Here is a 20,976-nt window from a genome sequence, read left to right as displayed (position 1 = left end):
TTTCAAAATCCAGCGGCGACAAAAAAAATGTTGCGATACTGAGGAAACACCGCGCGTCAACATGTCCTCACGCTGCGACCTTTTCGTGACCTGATACGTCAGTCAATTATGCCGGCAATCGCCGAAAAAATAGAAATCTGAGGGGTAACTTTTTTTACGTAAAGGATGGTGGGTGTATGGAACAAGCTGCTGGTGGAGGTAGTTGAAGCAGGTACGATTGCAACTTTTAAGAAACATTTAGACAGGTACATGGATAGGAAAAGTTTTAGAGGGATATGGGCCAAACACAGGCAGGTGAGATGAGTGTAGATGGATTGGACAAATTGGGCCAAAGGGCTTGTTTCCACACTGTATGACTCTATATCATGTTGGTTGGCTTGCTGGCTTCCAGGCAAAACACAGTGGATGAAAATGATGAGGATGTCTTAGAATGTTATAACATTAACATTATAATGTTATAACATTATAATGTATTATAATGTATTATAAATTTTGCCCATTGATGTCATACTGACTCCCACGGATTAATGCTATTGTAGAGTCATAGAGCCACAGAGTGATACAGTGCGAAAACAGGCCCTTCGGCCCAACTTGCCCACACCGGCTAACATGTACCATCTACATTAGACACACCTGCCCTTGTTTGATCCATATCCCTCCAAAACAGTCCTAACCATGTACCTATCTAACCGTTTCTTAAACATTGCGATACTCCCTGCCTCAAATACCTCCTCTGGCAGCTCGTTCCATACACCCACCACCCTTTGTGTGAAAAGGTTACCCCTCAGATTCCTATTAAATCGTTTCCCCTTCACCTTAAACCTATGCCCTCTGGTCCTCGATTGACCTACTCTGGGCAAGAGACTCTGTGCATTACCCGATCTATTCGTCTCATGATTTTATACATCTCGATAAGATCATCCCTCATTCTGCGCTCCAAGGAATTGAGTCCTAGCCTGCTCAACCTCTCCTTATAGCTCAGACCCTCTAGTCCTAGCAACATTGCAGCGGCACCTAGTGGTGGGGTGGGGAAGTCAGAACCCTCGTCATTGGTCGGCATGGTCACGTGACCGTGGGGGTTCGTTCACGGGCTTTTAGCCAGTTATTCAGCGCTCCTCCATGTTAGCTATGTCAGGCATGCGGTTTTCACGAGTTTTAGTTCCGTTTTTTTTGCGAATAAAAATGACTTTGCTCAACCTGCCTGGTCTCGCTTCAACATCCTCGTAAATCTTCTCTGTATCCTTTCCAGCTTGACAACATCTTTCCAAAAATGTGGTGTCCAGAACTGAACGCAATACTCTAAATGCGTCCTCACCAATGTCTTATACAACTGCAACATGAGCTCCCAACTTCTATACTCTATACATTAGTATATTTCTACACTAATTATATACTATTCTATACTGTACTATTCTAAACTATTCTATACTATACATTAGTATACCTCCTTATTTCCTTGTACCCTGCGACCTACTCTCTTTCATACCTGCCAATATCCCTTTGACTTTATCCTAAAACTAAGGATGATTTACAATAGCCAGTGAACACTGTGTCTCTGGGATGTGTATTTGTTGTATCTGGTGGCAGGCAGTGCAGTCACAGGGTAAACATGTAAACACAGCTGTCTTTGCAAAGACAGCACCTGAGTTCAGGATCCAACCCAGGACCTTGAGTTGTGGTTCAATTCTCCTCATCTGGACAAAGACAATCTTTGGTTGTTTCACCTTTTGCAGAAGCACCACATTCCTGAATTCAGAACAGAAAAATGCATAAACTTAAGCCCCCGTCCCACTTTCCTGAGTTACTCACGACTTCTCCCCAGTTTTCCCCTTGCTTCAAACTCGGAGAATGTCCGTAGCGAGTCCGTAGGAGGCCGTAGGCTTCCGTAGATATTTCGTAGCGGCTCGTAATGCCAGCCGTAGGTACTCGGGGCATCAGGTAAGTTGGGAGGTTTTTTCAGCATGTTGAAAAATGTCCACGAGTAAAAAAAATAGCCCCGAGTACCTATAGCTGGGTATACCGTAATTATCCGAGTTTGAATCAAGGGGAAAACGCGGGAGAATTTGTGAGAAAACTCGGGAGAGATCGTGTACAGTACACGATCTGAAGAAGGGTCTCGACCTGAAATGTCACCTATTTCCTTCTCTCCATAGATGCTGCCTCACCCGCTGAGTTTCTCCAGCATTTTTTGTCTACCCTAATCAATCAATTTTCTATTGCTGCTGCAGACTCTTTTAACCCAAAGTCTTCAAACCTAATGACAAAACCATCAGGTGGCACCTTGATAGGAAAAGTTGGAAGGGGCGTTTGTGGGCACTGGGCCTGTATTCGCTGGAGTTTGGAGGACCTCATTGAAAAGTACAGAATAATGAAAGGCTAGGATAGAGTGGATGTGGAGAGAATGTTTCCACTAGGACTAGACATTATAGCCTCAGAATTAAATGATGTTCTTTTAGGAAGGAGATGAGGAAGAATTTCTTTAGTCAGAGGGTGGTGAATCTGTGGAATTCTTTGCCACAGAAGGCTGTGGAGGCAAGGTCAGTGGATATATTCAAGGCAGAGATAGATAGATTCTTGATTAGAGCAGGTGTTGAGGGTTAATGGGAGAAGGCAGGAGAATGGGGTTAGGAGGGAAAGATAGATCAGCCATGATTTGATGGCAGAGTAGACTTGATAGGCCGAATGGCTTAATTCTACTCCTATCTCATGACCTTATGATCTTATGAAGTGTACACCAGAGATTCCCAGCAGTTGGTAGTTTGAACACTGCTTGACTTAATATATTTACCTGGATCAGGGGCAGTTCAGAGCTTCTAGAATGCGGACCAGACTTTGAACTTTTCTTTGTAAACGGCAACTGTGCATTTGTGGGTTGTGCAGTAGAATTTCACTTTGCTGTGCATATATGACAATAAAGAACCACTGAACCACTGCATATAAACCCCGTACACTAACGCTATCCTACACACACTATGGACGATTTATAATTTTACCAAGCCAATTTGCCTACAAACCTGTATGTCTTTGGAGTGGGAGGAAACCGGAGATCCTGGAGAAAACCCATGCAGGTCACGGGGAGAACGTACAAACTCCGTACAGACAGCACTCGTAGTCAGGATCGAACCCGGGTCTCTGGCGCTGTAAGGCAGCAACTCTACCGTTGCGCCACCGTGGCACCCATTATACAGTAGTATTATACATCAAGGTGTTACAGGTTGCATGGTGAACTGGTGGCCGATGAAATTTAATTATACCAAATGCGAGGTGTTACATTTTGTTGGTAAGAATGAGAAGAGGCAATATAAGCAAAGCAGCACAATTCCAAGCGGAGTACAAGCGGAGTACAAGCAGAGTACAAGAAGGAGGAGATCTGGGGACATTTACACCGCTGAATGTGACGGGGCATGTTGAGAAAGCGAGGTGTAGAAATAGAGGTAAAGAGTTCAAAAGCAATGAAGTCATAATGAGCCTTTATCATGCATCAGCCTCAACCGCAATATTGTGTCCAGTTCCAGTTACATAATAAATAATGGAAGGAAAAACGTTCAGTGGAGTTAGTCCCTGGTGAGATAGGCGTTTACAGTCCGAATGGCCTCTGGGAAGAAACTCCTTCTCAACCTCTCTGTTCTCACTGCATGGCAACGGAGGCGTTTGCCTGACCGTAGCAGCTGGAACAGTCCGTTGCAGGGGTGGAAGGGCTCTCTCATGATATTGTTGGCTCTGGAGTTGCACCTCCTGATGTATAGTTCCTGCAGGGGGGCAAGTGAAGTTCCCATAGTGCGTTCGGCCGAACGCACTACTCTCTGCAGAGCCTTCTTGTCCTTGGCAGAGCAATTCCCAAACCAGATGGTAATTTTCCCGGACAAGATGCTTTCCACCGCCGCTGCGTAGAAGCACTGGAGGATCCTCGGAGACACTCTGAATTTCCTCAATTGCCATGAGGTGGTAAAGGCGCTGCCTTGCCTTACTCACGAGTGCTGAGGCGTGTGATGCCCATGTCATATCCTCGGAGATGTGGACTCCCAGATATTTAAAACAGTTCACCCTATCCACAGGATCCCCATTTATCCTCAATGGAGTGTACGTCCTCGGATGCATCATTGGCAGCTATTTTCATGTCTCGCTAATGATGACATGTGGTTTTAAGTCACTGAGATATAATAATAATAATAACTTTATTTATAAAGCACTTTAAACAACTGCAGTTGCCACAAAGTTCTGTACATGAGAACTCATGGACAAAAAGCTATTACAAACCATTAAAAACCGTAAAACGAAGGACTATAAAAAACACACTAAAAATTAAAAGGCATTAAAAGCACTAAGAACAGGAGCAATGCCTCAGCCAGTGTCGAAAGCCAAAGTATAAAAATGTGTTTTTAGGGAGGATTTGAAGATGGACAGTGAGGGGGCCTGTCTGATGTGCAGCGGCAAGGTGTTCGAGAGTGCCGGAGCAGCAACAGAAAAGGCTCTATCCCCTCTGAGCTTCCGCTTAGACCTTGGTACCTCAAGGAGCAGCTGATCAGCTGACCTGAGGCACCGGGCAGGAGCATATAGGTGGAGCAGCTCAGAGAGGTAAGGCGGGGCGAGCTGTCAATATGTAATGAGTCTTTCTGTTGAGTTCCTATAAGACACTCAAGAATTTGGTTTGGCCATGCAAAACAGATGTTGCAAAGCGATACCACTTGCTTCCTGTTTTGTAATATGTGTCCTATTCAGATTTTTTATACTTGTCAATTAATGTATCCTTTGTCAATGGCTAGACAGTCTTACTCTTATATAGTCCTTTCAGAAGATCATAGTCTTTCCTTGAAGAAAGTAATCATTGGATTGATAGTAAATTGAAGCTACACGCTTAAAATGTTTTGATATTGCTCATGGTTTGCAATGTTGTACCAACTCAAATGTTTTAGTTTAGTTCAGAGATACAGTGCGGAAACAGACCCTTCGGCCCACCATGTCCGCGCCGACCAGCGATCCTCGTACACTAACACTATCGTACACACACCAGGGACAATTCACAATTTTACCAAGCCAATTAGCCTACAAGCCTGTACTTCTTTGGAGTGTGGGAGGAAACGGGAGATTGCAGATAAAACCCACGCAAGTCACGGGTAGAATGTACAAATTCTGTACAGACAGCATCCATGGTCGGGATCGAACCCGGGTCTCTGGCGTTGTAAGGCAGTGACTCTATTGCTATGCCACCGTGCTACCCTTTTCGAAGGGAAATGTTAGCGTTTCACAAAACATTGACAAAGTTACAGCATTAAAGTAAATTCCCTGTGAGGACATTTACTTTGAGCTTTATGACCATTTTACTGAGTTTGGGTAGCTGTGTAAATTATTAATGATGGTGCACATTGGTGCAGTTAATTTAGTTATAAAATAAACTGCTGAAATTGGAAGTAAAAACAAAAACAATAGAAATAAATTCTCAGCAGTATGACCACACCTCCAACTTTCGTTCAAGTGCAAATTTTGAAATACTACCCACGCATTCTTGCATGTAATTAATACATGCAATTATAAAATGCTTACCTCCGGGAAACACGTCTATCATCTTCAAGGCCAAACTCAAATAGTTACAACAATTCTCTGCTTTTAGAGGTGTATAAAATCTGGAGGAATTGAAGGAGTCTTTTTCCCTGAGTAGGGGAATGAAGAACTATAGACCATAGATTTAAAGTGATAGGGTAAAGATTTAATAGCAAATATTTAATAGAGTAGGTTAGCATAAGATGAGCGTATGACTGGGCCTCTACTCGCTGGAGTTTGGAAGGTTGAGGGGGGGGCCTCATTGAAACTTACACAATAATGAAATGCACAGATAGAGTGGATGTGGAGAGGATGTTTACACTGGTGGGAGAGTCTAGGACCAGAGGTCATAGCCTCAGAATTAAATGGCGCTCTTTTAGAAAGGAAGTGAGCAGGAACTTCTTTAGTCAGAGGGTAGTTAATCTGTGGAACTAATTGCACAGATGGAGGCCAAGACAGTGGATTTTTTTAAGGCAGAGATAGACAAATTCCTGATTAGAACGCGTGTCAAGGGTTATGGGGAAAGGGCAGGAAAATGGGATTTGGAGGCAGAGATCAGCCATGATTGAATGGTGGAGTAGACTCGATGGGCAGAATGGCCTAATTCTACTCCTATAACTTGTGAACGTAGTTGAGGCAGGTAAAATAAAATAATTTAAAAGACATTCAGACAGGTACATGTCAAGAACCATTAGTTTAAAGGGGAAAGATTTAATAGGAACCTGAGGGGCAACTTTTTCATTCAGATGGAACAAGCCATGAGAGGAGGTATTTGAGGCAGCTACTATATCAGTGTGGGAATTGGAAGGGGAATTAAAATGTTTGGCAACCGGGAGATCAGGTAGGTCCAGGCAGATTGGGTGAAGGTGTTCAGCGAAACGATCGCCCAGTCTACGTTTGATCTCGCCGATGTATAAGACTTCACATCGTGAACAACAGATACAGTAGATGAGGTTGGAGGAGGTGCAAGTGAACCTCTGCCTAACCTGAAAGGACTGTCGGGGTCCCTGGACGGAGTCGAGGGAGGAGGCATAACGACAGGTGTTGCATCTCCTGTGGTTGCAGGCGAAAGTACCTGGGGGTGGGGGGTGGTTTGGGTGGGAAGGGATGAGTTAACCAGGGAGTTGCGGAGGGAACGGTCTCTGCGGAGGGCTGAAAGGGGTGGAGATGGGAAGATGTGACTAGTGATGGAATCTTGTTGGAGGTGGCGAAAATGTTGGAGGATTATGTGTTGTATGCGACGACTGATGGGGTGAAAGATAAGGACTAGGGGGACTGACCCTGTGCGACTAGGGGGAGGGGGAGCAAGGGTGGAGCTGTGGGGTACAGAGGAGACGTGTGAGGGCCTCATCTATGATGGGAGATGGGAACCCCCGTTCCCTAAAGAATGAGGACATCTCGGATGTCCTGGTATGGAACACCTCATCTCAGGCACAGATGCGGCATTGACGGAGGAACTGGGAGTAGGGGATAGTGAAGCCTATGGGCCAAATGAGGGGTAAAAGGGACTAGCCTAGAGGGGGCGTCTTGGTCAACATGGGCGTGTTGGGCCGAAGGGCCTGGTTCCGTGCTATATGGCTCCATGACTGCGAGCAGGTAGAATTGATTTAGACTGGCATCATGGTAGGCGCAGACATGATGGGCTGAAGGGACTGTCTCTGTGATGTAATGTTCTATGTTCCGTATAATTGTATGTGTTAGTAGCAAACCCATTCTCAATGTGTGGGTGAGATGCCTCCGTGTGCCACTGTAGCCTATGAGGTTATGCTACTCCCACAGAGTCTCCAGGTAGGGAGTGCTAGAATCCCGACCTGCAACAATTAAGGCTCGATGATCTTACAGAGGTGTACAAAATCATGAGAGCAGGTAGATCAGGGTGCACAGGGTCTCTTGCCCAGAGTTGGGGACATAGGTTTAAGGTAAGATTTATATAGGAACCTGAGGGTAACTTTTTCATGCAAAGGAATAGTTGAGGCAGGGTATATCGCAAAGTTTAAGAAACATTTAGACAGGTACATGGATAGGACTGGTTTAGAGGAATATGGACTAAATGCTGGCAGGTGGGACCAGTATTGATTCCCAGGTTCTTCCATTGAACAAACACCTTATCTAAAGTAGACGGTTTAAACGAGGGATTATTTGCAATAGGAAGAAGGAGAGATATATTTCTCAATTTAAGACTGAATTTCATCTGTTTCCAGATACGGATAGTACTATGTATTATTGGATTTTGCTCATACGTTGGATGTATTGGAGATAGGAGGATCGAGCCTATACTAAAAGGCAAACAAACTTCCCTTTCCATTTTTAACCAATTTACATGTTGACATGTATCGTCCAAGCAGAAAGTTATATTTTTAATATTAGTTGCCCAGTAGTGAATAAAGAAAATTAGGTAGAGCTAATCCTCCATTTTCTTTGGATTTGCACAAATGTCTTTTGTGTAATCTGTGGGTTTTGTAGTCCCAAATAAAGTTAGTGACAATAGAGTCAATTTAAAAAAAAAGCTTTTAGGGCGATATATCGGTATTGATTGAAATAAATATAAAGGTTGCGGAAGGAAAATCATCTTTATGGCATTTAATCTACCAATAAGGGAGATAGGAAGTGTTTTCCAAAAATGGATGTATGCATACAGTTTAGTGATTAATGGTAGAAAGTTTATTTTAAACAGAGAGGAATACTTTCTAGTCACGTAAATTCCAAGATATCTGAACTTTTCAGTAACAATTCTGAAAGGAAATTGTTGGAGTTGAGAAGGGTCTTGTTCTTTTATTGGCATGATTTCACTTTTATTCCAATTTATTCTGTATTCAGAAAAAGAACCAAGTTGTTCTATAATGTTTAGAACATTTGGAATACTAACTTGGGGATTAGTAATGTATAAAAGTACATAATCTGCATTTAATGAGATTTTATTGGAGGTATATTTGGTATTATATCCATAAATGCCTGAATGGTACCTGATACTCTCGGCAAGAGGTTCTCTGGCTAAAGCAAATAACATTGGAGAAAAAGCACATCCTTGTCTGTTATCCCTAGGTAAGTAAACTTTAGGTGAAAGCATTTGATTTGTCAGTATTCTAGCTGTCGGATTAGTGTATAAAAGCTTCACCCATAAAGTAAAGTTTTCTCCCAATTGAAATTTTTCCAACACTGTGAAAAGATAAGACTATTCCACTTGGTCGAAAGCTTTTTCTGCATCTAGAGAAATAATTGTTAGATCTTCATTTGGCTTTCTCTGTGAATATATTATGTTAAACAAACGTCTCAAATTATAAAACGAGTGTCGCTTCGGTATAAACCCAGTTTGATCTGGATGTATTAGTTTACCGATAACTAAGCTTAATCTACGAGCCAATGTCTTAGTTAGTATCTTCTGATCCGTATTTAAAAGGGCTATGGCCCTATAGGATCCAGGCACCTCGAGATTTTTTATCTTTTTTTGGATTTAATGTAATAGTTGATTCAGCAGGAGTTTGTGGTAAAGTCTGTTCTTTAAATGCTTGAATATAAAGGGCTTGTAAGCGTGGATAAAATTTGTTACTAAACCCGTATGGGCCAGGGGTTTTTCCACTTTTCAATGATTTAATAGTCTCTACGATGCCTGTTGTTGTTGTTATCTCTGCACCTAATTCATCCCGTCCCCCCTCATTAAGAAATGGAAGATTGCAATTCTCAAGAAAGCTTTTCATCTTTGCAGGATCGACTGTTGTTTGTTGATGAATATAGTGTTTGGTAGAATTGTAAGAATCTTTCATTAATATCTTTAGGCAATATAAGCAAATCTCCTTTTTCTGATCTAATGTTGTGTATTGTACGGTCATTCTCTAATTTGCGGAGTTGACGTGCTAGTAGCTTGTGTGGTTTATCACCAAATTCAATTTTTTTGTTTGTTTAGTATATTGAAATACCCTAATAATTTTTGCAGGGAGAATCTGGTTTAATTTAAATTTTAATGCAGCTATCTTATTATGTTTTGCAAAGGTTGGGTCAGCTGCGTTTTCTAGGTCTAACTGTTTTGTCTGTTTTTCTAATTCCAATTGTTCAGTCTTATTTTTCTTGTTTTGAAAAGCTTGGTATGCGATAATACAGCCTCTAACATAGGCTTTAAAAGTTTCCCACAGCAAAGATGGAGAAAGACCGGGGTGTCGTTTGTCTCTAAAATGTTTTCATCTGTAGCTTCAGATAGTCACAATAACTTGCCTCAGCTAGTATTTGTGGATTAAATCTCCAAAACGGTTGTTTATTATACATTCCTTCCAATTTTACTGAAAAAGTGAGAGGACAGTGATCCAAAATAATAATAATGGTGTGATATTTTGGGTTGTAGGTAAAAGGAATAAGTTTGGCATCAACCAAGAAATAGTTAATTTGTGTATAAACTTTATGAACACCTGAATAAAAAGAGTATTCTCTTCCAGACGAATTGGCAATCCTTCATATGTCTCTTATGTTTGTATTGTTTATATAGGTGTTTAAAACATCACTCGATTTTGATGTACTTTTCCTTTGAAGTGAAGATTTATCCAAGTATTGATCTAATACACAATTTAAATCTCCCCTAATTATCAAATTATGCTGACCAGAGTGGGAAATTGTATTAAATATTTTATTAAAAAATTGAGGATTATCGAAATTAGGAGCATAAATATTCACCATGGTCATGGAGTTGAATACAATTCCCCGGATATTATAATGTACCTGCCTTCCTTATCAGCTATAGTGGATTTGTGTTTGAATGGTATACCTTTACGAATTAGAATTGCTGTTCCTCGTGCTTTGGAAGAAAACGTAGAGTGATATAATTAATAGATTTTAAATGGGCTAATACTTTACCCCTTTTAATTGGCTCTTTAACGCCCCTAACATTCCAACTACAAAATGTGATTCCTCCTATTTTCCTAGCTACACCATCTTACATTTTAAAGCTTACATGGTCTCTTTTGATTTAAATGGTCCAACACATTATTTGAAATATTTCCTTTAAATGCTGGGTGGGTGAGCCCTATCACCTTTTCCCCTAGCCCCCAGAGATAACTCCAAAAAAAATGTGCATTAGTAAAGATAGATAAGATATTTAGTAATATTTAGTAATGGTGGTTGAGTTAGTGAAAGCTTCCGTAAGATAGATAATATTAAATAACTCCGCACCTTAAGGACTTAATAAAAACTAAACAGAACATACCTTAAAAATGTTTAACAATATTTAAATCCGTCAGGGAATCACCATTCCCAAGAAGTTAAGTATCTTGGTGGGCTCTAACTAAGTAGTTGAATATTGAGAAGTTTAACTAACATACGACACTTATTACTTAACTTTCTATTAATACTGTTTTGTCATATTAACCGACTCCAAGTCAGTAGATTTATAACAACTTATTGATTACAAACACAGTCTCACACACTCATTTAACTAGGTATTCACACTCAGTTATTCATAAGGTTAGGTATTCATAAAGCATTTTGCAATGGACTATTGCATTTTAAAGTTACAATTAATGTCTTTGAGTCTGTAAGTTCATTTTACAATTTTCTTTGTATCCTGCGTTGAACTCTTTGTGATTGTACAAGAGGTTGGAAATGCACGGGTCGAAGATTATCGTACGGCATCTGGCTGATCTCATTCCAAAGGAATTATCACATTCCTAAACACCTCGCTGTCTTATTTTTGCAGGGCTCTTCCAGATTACTTTGTGTTTATTGATTAAAGATAGCCACCCTTCTTTACCACGTTCACCACCACTGCAGCAGTTCCACATAAAATCTATTTAGAGTGCTATTGTGATGTATAATATTTTTAATATTATAGACAGGCATTCTGATGTTTCAGTCTAGACTTTCAAAGGAAACTTTTATTGAACCTGGATCTTAGCAGACATTTCCCCAATCAGAAAATTGACTCACTTAGCTTAGCTTCTGATTGCATATTTCCATCAAAACCACTGTAATTCTCCAATCACCTGCCTATAATTTCATGGATTGTTATTTTTCTTTTCAGGCGAAATCGTGCAGGAGACCGACAAAGTGCCATTGCTATATTACTGCCAATGGTGCAGTCAGAGGAGCAGGTTCCGTCTGACATATATTGCCTTTTGGGAAGGATCTACAAAGACATGTTTCTGGACTCTGTCTTCCAAGACACCGAAAGCCGAGATAATGGAGTTCTCTGGTGAGCACCCACCCCCCACTACTCGCAACACAAATGTACCATGCTTGAATGCAGTTTGGGCAAAATGAACATAAGAACAGCCCAGTTCATTTTGTTTTACTCCATAGAAAGATGGAGGAAAGAGCCATTATTATTTTAGGGCGTGAAAGATAAGGGTAGTCAAGAAGTAGGGATGGCATAAAAAACCTATCGTGTAAAATGAAGTTTATGTGCACCACTCCATAGAAGGTTATTGGAAAACGGTCTGCGGAATGTCATTGGATGCATGATGCTTCTCCATCTGAATGGCACGCTAATGCATGGAGGCATCTGGACATGCACGGTAGCAGACAGCAGCACTTGAAGTAGCTGCCGGCCTTCATAATAAATGTGAGATCCACCTTGGGGATACTGAGAGATGGGAAATGTACAACACGGGAGGCCATGTTGCAACAAAAAAAAAGTGTCTGGAGAAACTCAGCGAGTCAAGCAGCATCTGCGGAGGGAAATAGATAGTTGACGTTTCGGTTCAAGACCCTTCATCTAGACATTATCTATTTAGCTCTATGGATGCTGACTGACCCACTGAGTTCCACCAGCTGCTCTCCTTTTTTTGCCACGGATTCCAACAGCTACAGCCCAGCTGGTAGAACTGACACCTCACTGGGCCAGTGACCCTGGCCTCAGGTGCTGTCTATGTGGAGTTTGCACGTTCTTGTGATCACATGGGTTTTCTCCAGGTCCTCTCACATCCCAAAGATGTGTGGGTTTCTAGGCTAATTGACTTCAGTAAAATTGCTTACAATATGTGTAGGGATTGGATCAGCAAGTGGGATAACAGAACTAGTGTGAACAGTGTAGGAAGGTACTGCACATGCTGGTTTAAGTCGAAGATAGACACAAAATGTTTTGGGTCGAGACCTTGACCTGAAACGTCACCCATTCCTTCTCTCCAGTGATGCTGCCTGTCGCGCTGAGTGACATTTTGTGTCTATCCGTTGTGTAAATGGTGGTTGATGTGGACTTGGTGTTTGAAGGGACTGATATATATCATTGCAAAATGATATATAAATCAGGAGCAATGATACCCATGGATTGAATAGGTACTGGTAGATTTTTGAAAGGATTTATTTAATGTGTAGAAGGATAAGCATATTTATCGTGCTCTCATTATCCTACCTTTTGCTTCCATTAGATTGAACATGTTAGATTAAATAATATCAGAGGTTATACTTGAGCACTAACTGAGGGCTTGATGGATTGATGAGTAGACAAGCTTGTGCTCATGTTTCCTCATTAGTTCTAAGTGTTTATTGATAGGCATCGGGTGCTTAAAGGCTTAATGGGACTGTCACGTTGCCGGCAGTCGCCTGAAAAACCGGCAACTGGAACGGCGACTGTCAGAGTGGAACACGCACACATACACACACACACACACACACACACACACACACACACACACACACACACACACACACACAAACACATCGCTTCCTTCACCAGCCCGTTATGCAGGCGGGGGACAGGGCAAGCGGGGGGAGCGCCGTCTAAAAAATGAACACGGTGCAAAGCCAAGGTGAAACAGACACACATCACGATGAACAGGAAGGTTGGCCCTGCAAAAAGACGGCTAAAGCACAGTGTACGGTATGTCCTTTAAAAGAGGGGGTGGAGAGGGGAGAGAGGGGGGGAGAAGTAGTGGACACAACTTTTCAGAAGCCAGAGATACACGGCTGTGAAGCTCAGCGGACATTAACATTACCGGTCGGTTATTCTTGGTTCTGAAAACTACTGCTTACCTTTTTTCAGCACCGGCTACAACCTACGAGAACCTTCGACCTCCTGGCAACCCATTAGGACCTCCTGGCGACCCACCTACGGCTCGTTATAATTCTCGTTACTCTCCATGACGGCTTCATTCTAGTCGCCGCTAATTTTACAACATGTTGAAAAATTCACGGCGACCATAATGAGGCCGTGACTAGTTCCCAGAATGTGGGAACTCCTCACGACCATGAAGGCGACTCCCCGGCAACCACCCGCGAACATGTGGCAACCATGTGGCGACTGCATAGTCTCTTGCAGTCGCCTACGTGGGACAGGCCCATAAGGATCTCTCTGCATTTATGGGATTTTATGAATATTCATATTCTACTGGTGCTGAGACTTAGGTGGAAGTTCAACCCTAGCTGGATATAGAAATTCTCTGAAATTCATGTCTAGTTTAGTTTAGTTTATTGTCATGTGTACCGACATACAGTGAAAAGCTTTATGTTGTGTGCTATCCAGTCAGCGGAAAGACAATATGTGATTACAATCGAGCCGTCCACAGTGTACAGATACAAGATAAAGGGAATAACATAGAGTGCAAGATATAGTCCATTGAAGATTTAAAGATAGTCTGAGGATCTCCAATGAGACAGGTGGTACCTCAGGATCACTCTCTAGTTGATAGGATGATACAGTGGCCTAATGACAGCAGGTAAGAAACTGTCCCTGAATCTGGAGGTATACATTTTCACACTTCTGTACCTCTTGCCAGATGGGAGAGAGGAGAAGAGGGAGTGACTGGGATGAGACTCATCCTTAATTATGGCGGTGGCCTTACCGGGGCAGCGTGAAGCGTAGGCGGAGTCAATGGAAGTGCGATGGTCGGGGCTGCGTCCACAATACTCTACAATTTGCAAGCATAGTTGGCACTCTAGACGACAGATGAATTTGTAGAGAATTGGAATTCTTTTCAAAGCCTAAATTAGTTTGGAGCAAATAATTCTTAACCACAGACTCTATTGGCATTTTTCAAGTTGTATCTATGCACATTTACTAACAATCGGCGAGAGATTAAATGCTGAGAGGTTTTTTTCTGAAGTTGATTTACTATGTCAAACTCTTTTAACATTTGAACATCTGTTTAAGGTACGGGAAGGCTTTTGAATCCGAGCCAACGATACATTCTGGGATAAATTTAGCTGTACTTCTCCTCGCAGCAGGGCACCAGTTTGACACATCCTTTGAATTACACAAAACGGGTAATTAGTTTTGCTTTCTGTGTGTATAGATTTTTTAATAAGTTATTTAAGAACACTGCAGCTGGTCATGATTGAACATTGAAAATGTTGGTTCTCATTGGATCTGTTTTTCTCTTTAAGGAGCATTATCTTGGTATACACAATACTCTCACTCCCCCCCCCCCCTCAAATCACAACCATCTTTCTCCCCCACAACCTCCACCCACCATCCCCCCCCCACCTTCCGCTCCCCATTCCCTCCCATGCACCACACCTGGACTCACACCTATTTATCACCTCCACCCACCATCCTCCCCCCCCCCCACCTTCCGCTCCCCATTCCCTCCCATGCACCACACCTGGACTCACACCTATTTATCACCTCCACCCTCCATCCCACCCCCTCGCCACTTTCATCCCTTTGCCTTCACAATCCACAGCTCTCCACACCTGGCTCAAACCTTCCTTATCTCCGGCCTTTGTTCCAACCATCTGCATATCAACCCCCCCCCCCACCCCCCCGCATCAAACCCTCCCCTGGCCTGTGTCGACCTATTCCCTGCCTTGCTTTGTCCTGCCTCTTTCCCACCCTCACTATTAGTGTGAAGAACGGTCTCAGCCAAAACCTCACCTCTCCATGTTCTCGAGAGATGTGACCTGACCTGCTGAGTTACTCCAGCACTTTGTGTCCTTTAGCTAGTGCAATACATTTCTTTATCAAAGTACGAGTAATACTGAGTGGTCATGGAGTCATGGAGCACAGAACCAGGCCCTTCCTGCCAATGCTGACTGAGTTGCCCCATCTACACCAGCCCCACCTGCCCATATCCTTCTAAACCCTTCCTATCCATGTACCCGACCAAATGTTATCTCCTGCCTCAACTACCTCATTGGGCAGCTCCTTCTATATATCCACCACCCTCTATGTAAACGCAGAGAGCATATTAAACCTTTCAGCACCTAATGCTTATCTTTAAACACTCAAAACCAAAGAGGAAACATGAGCATGTGCTTGCCCACCCAGCCAATCAATTGATTCATCTGTGTTCCACTTCAACTGTGTAAATAGGGAGAGGAAGTTTGACGCTGTGCTTGAGTGTTGGCCTTCTGATCTTGATTTTAAATTTGTTCTCAAAATGATGCACTTTGAATACGTCTGAAGAAGGGTCCCACCTGAAAGCTTGCCTATCCATGTCCTCCGGACCCACTGAGTTTAGTTTAAAAACCCAGAGTGGACACAGGCCCTTTGGCCCATCAAGTCCACGCAGCCCAACCATCAGAGGAAGGAATGTGGGTGGAGGGGGAGCGGAGATATAGGTGCGAGTCCAGGTGGGGCACAGGAGAGGGGAGAAGAAAAGGGGGGTGTGGGGGGGGGGGGGGAGAAGGAGGGGGGGGGGGGTGGTTGTATTGGTCAACTGCATGTGGAGCTGTGAGGCAGCTCCTTCACAAGCAGTGCCTCTGTGCCATCCTGTGTTCTTTGTCAGCAGGTCTCAAAATCTTCTGATAGTCAGCTCACAAGGATTGAAATGCTTGGAGCTTGTCTTAATGCAGGTTGTGTTGCTGCATTTCTGTTCAGCTGCCGGAGAGCCCACTGATTGTACACATCTCTGCAGAGAGTGTTATTGTGTAATGGTCCGTGCAGATGTCCGTGCCGGAAGATGGGCCCAAGCTGATGTGTTGCTGGAGTTTAGTTCAGAGAAACAGCGTGGAAACAGGCCCTTCGTCCCACTAAGCCCGTGCCGACCAGCAATCCCCGTACACTAGCACTGTCCTGCACTCATGAGGGATAATTTACAATCTTTACCGAAGCCAATTAACCTACAAACCTGCACGTCTTTGGAGTGTGGGAGGAAACCGGAGCACTCGGGGTAAAAACCCATGCAGGTCACGGGGAGAACGTACAAACTCTGTACAGACAGCACCTGCAGTCAGGATCGAACCCGGGTCTCTGGCGCTGTCAGGCAGCAACTCTACCATTGCGCCACCGTGCCGCCCTGTGATTTAAATGGACAGAACAACATCATGAAACAGAGCCAGAATTATTTTTCTCATATTATCAAAAGCGCTGAGCTGAGCAGGTGCTACTGAGCAGAATTCCTGAGTACATGCAGCAGTACGGCGCAGAAACAGGCCCTTCGGCCCACATTATGCCAAACGTAACGCCAAGTTAGGATACTTGGGACAAGAGCTGAGTGCCAGAGTACACCAAGAAGATATCCTGAGGGATTAGTGGGCCAAGCAAAGCACTTCCTTTCCCTTCCATCTTCTCCCTGATCTGCACCATCGCTATCCCCCAATCCCGCTCAGAAACATTTCAATAACCTATCCCCAGAGTCAATGAAAAATGAGTTTCAGCAGAATGCAAAATGCATCTGCAGAACTAAAAATAAGTTTTCTCAACCACAAACCCCGGAAACGAGAGCTTGTGAAGATTGACAGACTTTCTTGTTTGCTCTTGAATCAGCAGAAAATATGTTCAGTTTGTTCCACTGTTGAGCGTGTCAAATTGTACTACTACATGTGTTAAGAGAAGAGGGCAGGAGAATTAATCTGAACGGGGATGAAGTACGACACAGGTGTTAGTGCAAAACAGATGGGGGACTTTTGTTTCCATTGAAACCAGTGAAAAATCAAGGAAAATTGGACACAGTTTATCATGGTTGATCTGCTGCTGTCTGCCTCCTGCCATTGCCAAGGTTTAATTTCACCCCAATAAGTTCATAGGTTTTGTAGCAGAATTATGCCATTTAGCCCATCAAGTCTACGCTGACATTCAATCATGGCTGATTTATCTTTCTCTCTCAACCCCTTTCTCCTGCCTTCTCCCCATAACCCCTGTCACCCGTGCTACTCAAGAATCTGTCAATGTGTGCCTTACAAATATCCATTGATTTGGCTTCCACAGCCATCTATGACAATGATTTGATCAACTCCGCTGCATGTTGCTTATCGGGAGGTATAGATTTATAGAAGTATGGATTAGTTGCAAGGCAGATGGAGGCCATTTGGCCCATCATGTCTGCACAGGTGTTGTTCCAGAGCAAATCACTAGCTCCTATCACTAGCTCCTTCGGACTTTATTCCTTGGAGTACAGAAAGCTTAAGAGTGATCGATAAAATCATGAGGGGAACAGATAGGATAAACACATTTTGCCCAGAATATGAGAATCAATACCCAGAGGACAAAAGTTTAAGGTGAGAGAGGAAAGATTTAATAGGAAGCCGATGAGCAGCTTTTTCACACAGGGACATGGAATGAGCTGCCAGAGGAGGTAGTTGAGGCAGGTACTATCACAACATTTAAAACTAATTTGGACAGGTGCATTGATAGGATTAGAGGGATATGGGTCAAACGCAAGCAGGTTGGACCAGTGTAGATGGGGCATCTTGGCCGGCACGGTCAAGTTGGGCCGAAAGGCCTGTTTCTGTGCCGTATGACTCAATGACTATAACCCCACTGTGTTTTATTCATTATATATTTGTTCAATTTCCTCTTGAAAGCCACAATTGAATGTGCCAACATCATCAGCAGGTTGCAAATTCCAGGATCCAATCCAGCAAAAAAGAGTAGTTCTTCATTTCACTTTTAATTCTCTTCCCCTTTATTTTCCAGCAGTAACTTCTTCTATTAAAGTAATTATTTTTTTAATTTTCTATTCAACTGAAGGTTAACTGCCACTCAGTGTCCACTTGGTTTAGACTCCACACAATTTTAAATATCTCTATTAATCTGCCTCTCAGCCATCCCCAGAGAGAACAGTTCCAGATCATCAAATCTGTTCTTGAAATTGTGATCACTCATGCCTGGAACTATTCTCATTCATTTTTTTTTGGACCCTGTCTAATGCCCTCACCTCTTTGTTATAAATTCTGGTGACCATAATTGAACGCAATAATCCAGATGAGGCTGGACCTGTGATTTTTGACCATTCAGCGTGACTGTCCTGCTTTAATATTATTTGTCTCTAATTATAATTAAAACCCAGGATAGACACAAATTGTTGGAGTAACTCAGCGGGTCTGACAGTGTCTCTTGAGAAAAAGGATGGGTGACGTTTCGGGTCGGGATCCTTCTTCGGACTGAAATTAGAGGGGAGGCATCTGAAGAAGGGTCCCAGTCTGTGGATCCCTTTAATAAGTGAATTGAGATTTAACATGTGTTCCATATTCAACTAAAGCAGGGGGCAGTGGGCACTGTGTTATCTGTTCCGCTTAAAATATTGGTTACAGCGCTTGCCATCATGTCCAATGGAGGGTAGGCCAAATAGAAGATTTTAATGCAAATTGCATATGTGCACATGTTTAAGTACACATGTGTTTCAGTCTGTAGTGAACTAAAACTATTGTGCAGCAAATGCAAAAAGATTGCATTGGAATTTTTTACCATGCCTTGCATTTTAGACTATTTTATGCTTTGAATCCTGGCACTATTTGAGTCTCTTCAGAATATTAGGGCTCAGAGTAACTTACCATGTAACCCTTGCGATTGGATCAAAGGTAGTTATAAAGCAATGGATCATATTTGTTATTGATATGACAATTTTGCTTTTTGGATAACTAGCGAATATTGTTGTAATTAAATATTAGGATTTCATTTCTATGGTCATCTTGTGGTTTGAAATTTCTTCTAATGCCACACATTGATGGCAATATCCCACATAAAGCTAAGGGGGAAATGAAATGTTATCTTTGTGACTGCTGCCAGTATTACAAATTACAGACTCTTTGTTTGAAAAGGGTCAAGTGGTCATAAATTTAAAGTAGAAAATTTGATCACATATATTCTCGCAAAGAAACCTCTTTTGAAATATATTGTCATTGTCTTTCCATTTTGACCACAAAGCTGTAATAAATCAGGCATGTGTTTCCTCTAAATTGGGCAAGTGATCATCAAAATGTGATTTAAGAAATTGGTGGCATGGTGGCGCAGCAGTAGAGTTGCGGCCCCTTTTACAGTGCTAGAGACCCGAGTTCGGTCCTGACTACGGGCGCTGTCCGTACGTTGTTTGTACTTTCTCCCTGTGACCACGTGGGTTTCCTCCGGATGCTCCGGCTTCCCCTCACATTCCAACAAAGTGCATGTTTGTAGGTTAATTGGCTTCAGTAAAAAATGTCCCTAGTGCGCAGGATAGTGTTAGTGTACCGGCAGATCACTGGTCGGCACCGAAGGGCCTGTTTCCGTGCTGCATATCTAAAGTCTAAGTAAAATTGTTCAGCATTTAAATTGACATCCTCCAAGTGAACTGCTTGAGTTGAACTTTGAAATGTGTGGCTACACTGAAAGAATCAAAAGACTTCAAATATTCATGTCCCTCCAATTTTGCTTAAGGGGAGTTCCTTTACTGTAACACAATGTGCCTAATTTCTGTATTTGATGTTAACATCAGTGATACTTTTATTTATGCAGGTGTGAAACTCAGCAGCCTACTGGGGAAGAAGGGAAACTTGGAAAAAATCCAGAGTTACTGGGATGTGGGCTTTTACCTTGGTGCCAGCATGTTAGCAAATGATCCTCTCCGAGTTATTATGGCTTCTGAGAAGCTCTTTAAACTCAAGGCGCCTGCCTGGTAAGTTTAGATGCCTGCAGAATTAGAATAATAGGCCTGTTTTGTAAGGATTCTCATAAATATAAGACATAGGAGCAGAATTAGGCCATTCTGTCCATCGAGTCTGCTCCTCCATTTGATCATGGCGGATCTATTTTTCCCTCTCAACCCCATTCCCTTGCCTTTTCCCCGTAAACGTTGATGCCCTTACTAATCAAGAACCTATCCATCGCTGCTTTAAGATGCATAATGACGCCCTCCACAGCTGTCTGTGGCAATGAATTCCACAACTTCCTCACCTTCTGGCGAAATACTTCATCCCCATTATAAAGTCCTTTTGTTCTGAGGCTGTGCCTTCTGGTCCATGACTCTTCCACTACTGGAAACATTGGGCCCCGATTGGGCCCACTGTGAAATGATGAGGCTCAGTAAGTGAGTGTGGAGTTACGGTGCAGGGGGATGTAATTGAGGCTTTCTCATTGACTTGTTCATGACTGTACCCTTGAGAAGTCCCGAGGTAGAGTGTGGTTGAAGCAGTTACTGCAACTGTACAAGTGGCAATCTGCACTTCAGTTTGCAGTTCAGTTCTGCTTCATTTTAGTTTAATGTCACTTGTACAGTGAAAAGCTTTTGTTGCATGCTAACCAGCCAACGGAAAGACAATACATGATTACAATCGAGCCATTCACAGTGTACAGATACATGATACAGGGAATAACGTTTAGTGCAAGGT

General features: G+C 42.7%; 1 protein-coding gene across 1 annotated transcript in view; it reads left to right on the top strand.

Annotated features, from left to right (window-relative positions):
• map3k5 (mitogen-activated protein kinase kinase kinase 5) overlaps positions 1-20,976 on the top strand; it is a 156,474-nt gene that overhangs the window by 52,397 nt on the left and 83,101 nt on the right. Inside the window, exons 7-9 of the mRNA XM_033020971.1 lie at positions 11,540-11,710; positions 14,606-14,718; positions 20,105-20,264. Of these exons, the coding sequence (XP_032876862.1) occupies positions 11,540-11,710; positions 14,606-14,718; positions 20,105-20,264 (444 nt within the window). The remainder of the gene's footprint in view (positions 1-11,539; positions 11,711-14,605; positions 14,719-20,104; positions 20,265-20,976) is intronic.

This window comes from Amblyraja radiata, chromosome 5 (genome assembly GCF_010909765.2).
Source record: "Amblyraja radiata isolate CabotCenter1 chromosome 5, sAmbRad1.1.pri, whole genome shotgun sequence".
Lineage (NCBI taxonomy): Eukaryota > Metazoa > Chordata > Chondrichthyes > Rajiformes > Rajidae > Amblyraja > Amblyraja radiata.
This window is presented reverse-complemented; position numbering and strand designations above follow the sequence as displayed.